Source organism: Microtus pennsylvanicus, chromosome 5, assembly GCF_037038515.1.
Source record: "Microtus pennsylvanicus isolate mMicPen1 chromosome 5, mMicPen1.hap1, whole genome shotgun sequence".
NCBI classification, from domain to species: Eukaryota; Metazoa; Chordata; class Mammalia; order Rodentia; family Cricetidae; genus Microtus; species Microtus pennsylvanicus.
In genome coordinates, this window is record NC_134583.1 from 49162613 (window position 1) to 49164270 (window position 1658).

Here is a 1658-nt window from a genome sequence, read left to right on the forward strand (position 1 = left end):
TCGAGGCTAAAGTTTAAAATTATTAAACTTAACCTGGTGAGATGACTTAGAAATTATTTTTTATTTACAAAAGCATTCTAGCTTTATTGTTTAAATAATTGAGGGCCTCACATATAAAATAATGACAGCCCAAATAAATCATCCATGGTTCGTTCAATGTTTTGGAAAGTGCATTAGTTGGTAATGATCTCCACGTATGTATTAAATGAAATGAAGTGACCTATTTCTAAAGCTCTTCCTGTAATGTCTCCCTCACAGCCTTGCTCTGGCAGCAGCTCCACTGTCCCATGGCTTTCCTGGAGAGTGGAAACCACACTGTAGTGACAGAGTTCATTTTACTGGGATTGACAGATGACCCAGTCCTTAGAGTCGTCCTCTTCACCATCATCCTGTGCATCTACCTGGTCACTGTGTCTGGGAACCTCAGCACCATCCTCCTCATCAGAGTCTCTTCCCAGCTCCATCACCCCATGTACTTTTTTCTCAGTCACTTGGCTTCTACTGACATAGGCCTCTCATCTTCTGTCACAGCCAAAATGCTTGTCAACTTCCTGGTAAATCAAAGTACTATCTCATATCTTGGATGTTTTATACAGTTTGGCTCAGCTGCTTTTTTTGGAACACTTGAATGCTTTCTTCTAGCTGCCATGGCTTATGATCGCTTCATAGCAATTTGCAACCCACTGCTGTATTCAACCAAAATGTCCACACAAGTCTGTATCCAGTTAGTTGCAGGATGTTATATAGGGAGTTTTCTTGATGCTTTCTCCTTTGGCCTTTCCTTTCATTATTTTGTTTTCTGTGGACCAAATAGAGTCAATCACTTTTACTGTGACTTTGCTCCTTTGATGGAACTCTCCTGTTCTGATGTTAGTGTCTCTGTCATTGTTACCTCATTTTCTGCTGGATCAGTAATCATGATCACAGTATTTGTCATTGTTGTCTCCTACACCTACATCCTCATCACCATTCTGAAGATGCGCTCCACTGAGGGCCGCCAGAAGGCCATCTCCACCTGTACCTCCCACCTCACTGCTGTCACTCTCTTCTATGGGACCACCACATTCATCTATGTGATGCCCAAGTCCAGCTACTCCACAGACCAGAACAAGGTGTTATCTGTGTTCTACATGGTGGTGATCCCCATGTTGAACCCCCTCATCTATAGTCTCAGGAATAATGAGATTAAGGATGCTCTGAAGAGACAACTTGTTAAGAAAATATTTTCATAGGGTAATTTATTGTTCTGGATGACTTAATTTAATAATGAAAATTTCTGTATGACTTAATTTAATAATGACAATTATACCAAAACAACTGGACCACCATCTCCAGTTTGGCTATTAGTGTTCTTGTTATTTTTTTAAAAAAAATATTTATTTATTTATTGTGTATACAAGATTCTGTCTTTGTGTGTGCCGTCAGGCCAGAAGAGGGCACCAGACTCTATTACAGATGGTTGTGAGCCACCATGTGGTTGCTGGGAATTGAACTCAGGACCTTTGGAAGATGCTCTTAACCTCTGAGCCATCTCTCCAGCCCCTTGTTATTCCCTTTGTGTTCATCTTTTTTTCTCCCAGTATATGTAGTTGTTGTATTTATTGCATTTTCCTTTTTGTTTTTTAAATGTGTCTTTAAAATATTATGCAGTATATTTT

At 39.7% G+C, this 1658-nt stretch overlaps 1 protein-coding gene across 1 annotated transcript; it reads left to right on the forward strand.

Annotated features, from left to right (window-relative positions):
- The first annotated feature begins 286 nt into the window (after window positions 1-286).
- On the forward strand, window positions 287-1232 carry LOC142850897 (olfactory receptor 5P69-like). The gene has a single exon (XM_075974800.1). The coding sequence runs from the start codon at window positions 288-290 to the stop codon at window positions 1230-1232; it is 945 nt and encodes a 314-aa protein (XP_075830915.1). The 5' UTR covers window position 287.
- Window positions 1233-1658: the final 426 nt, after the last annotated feature.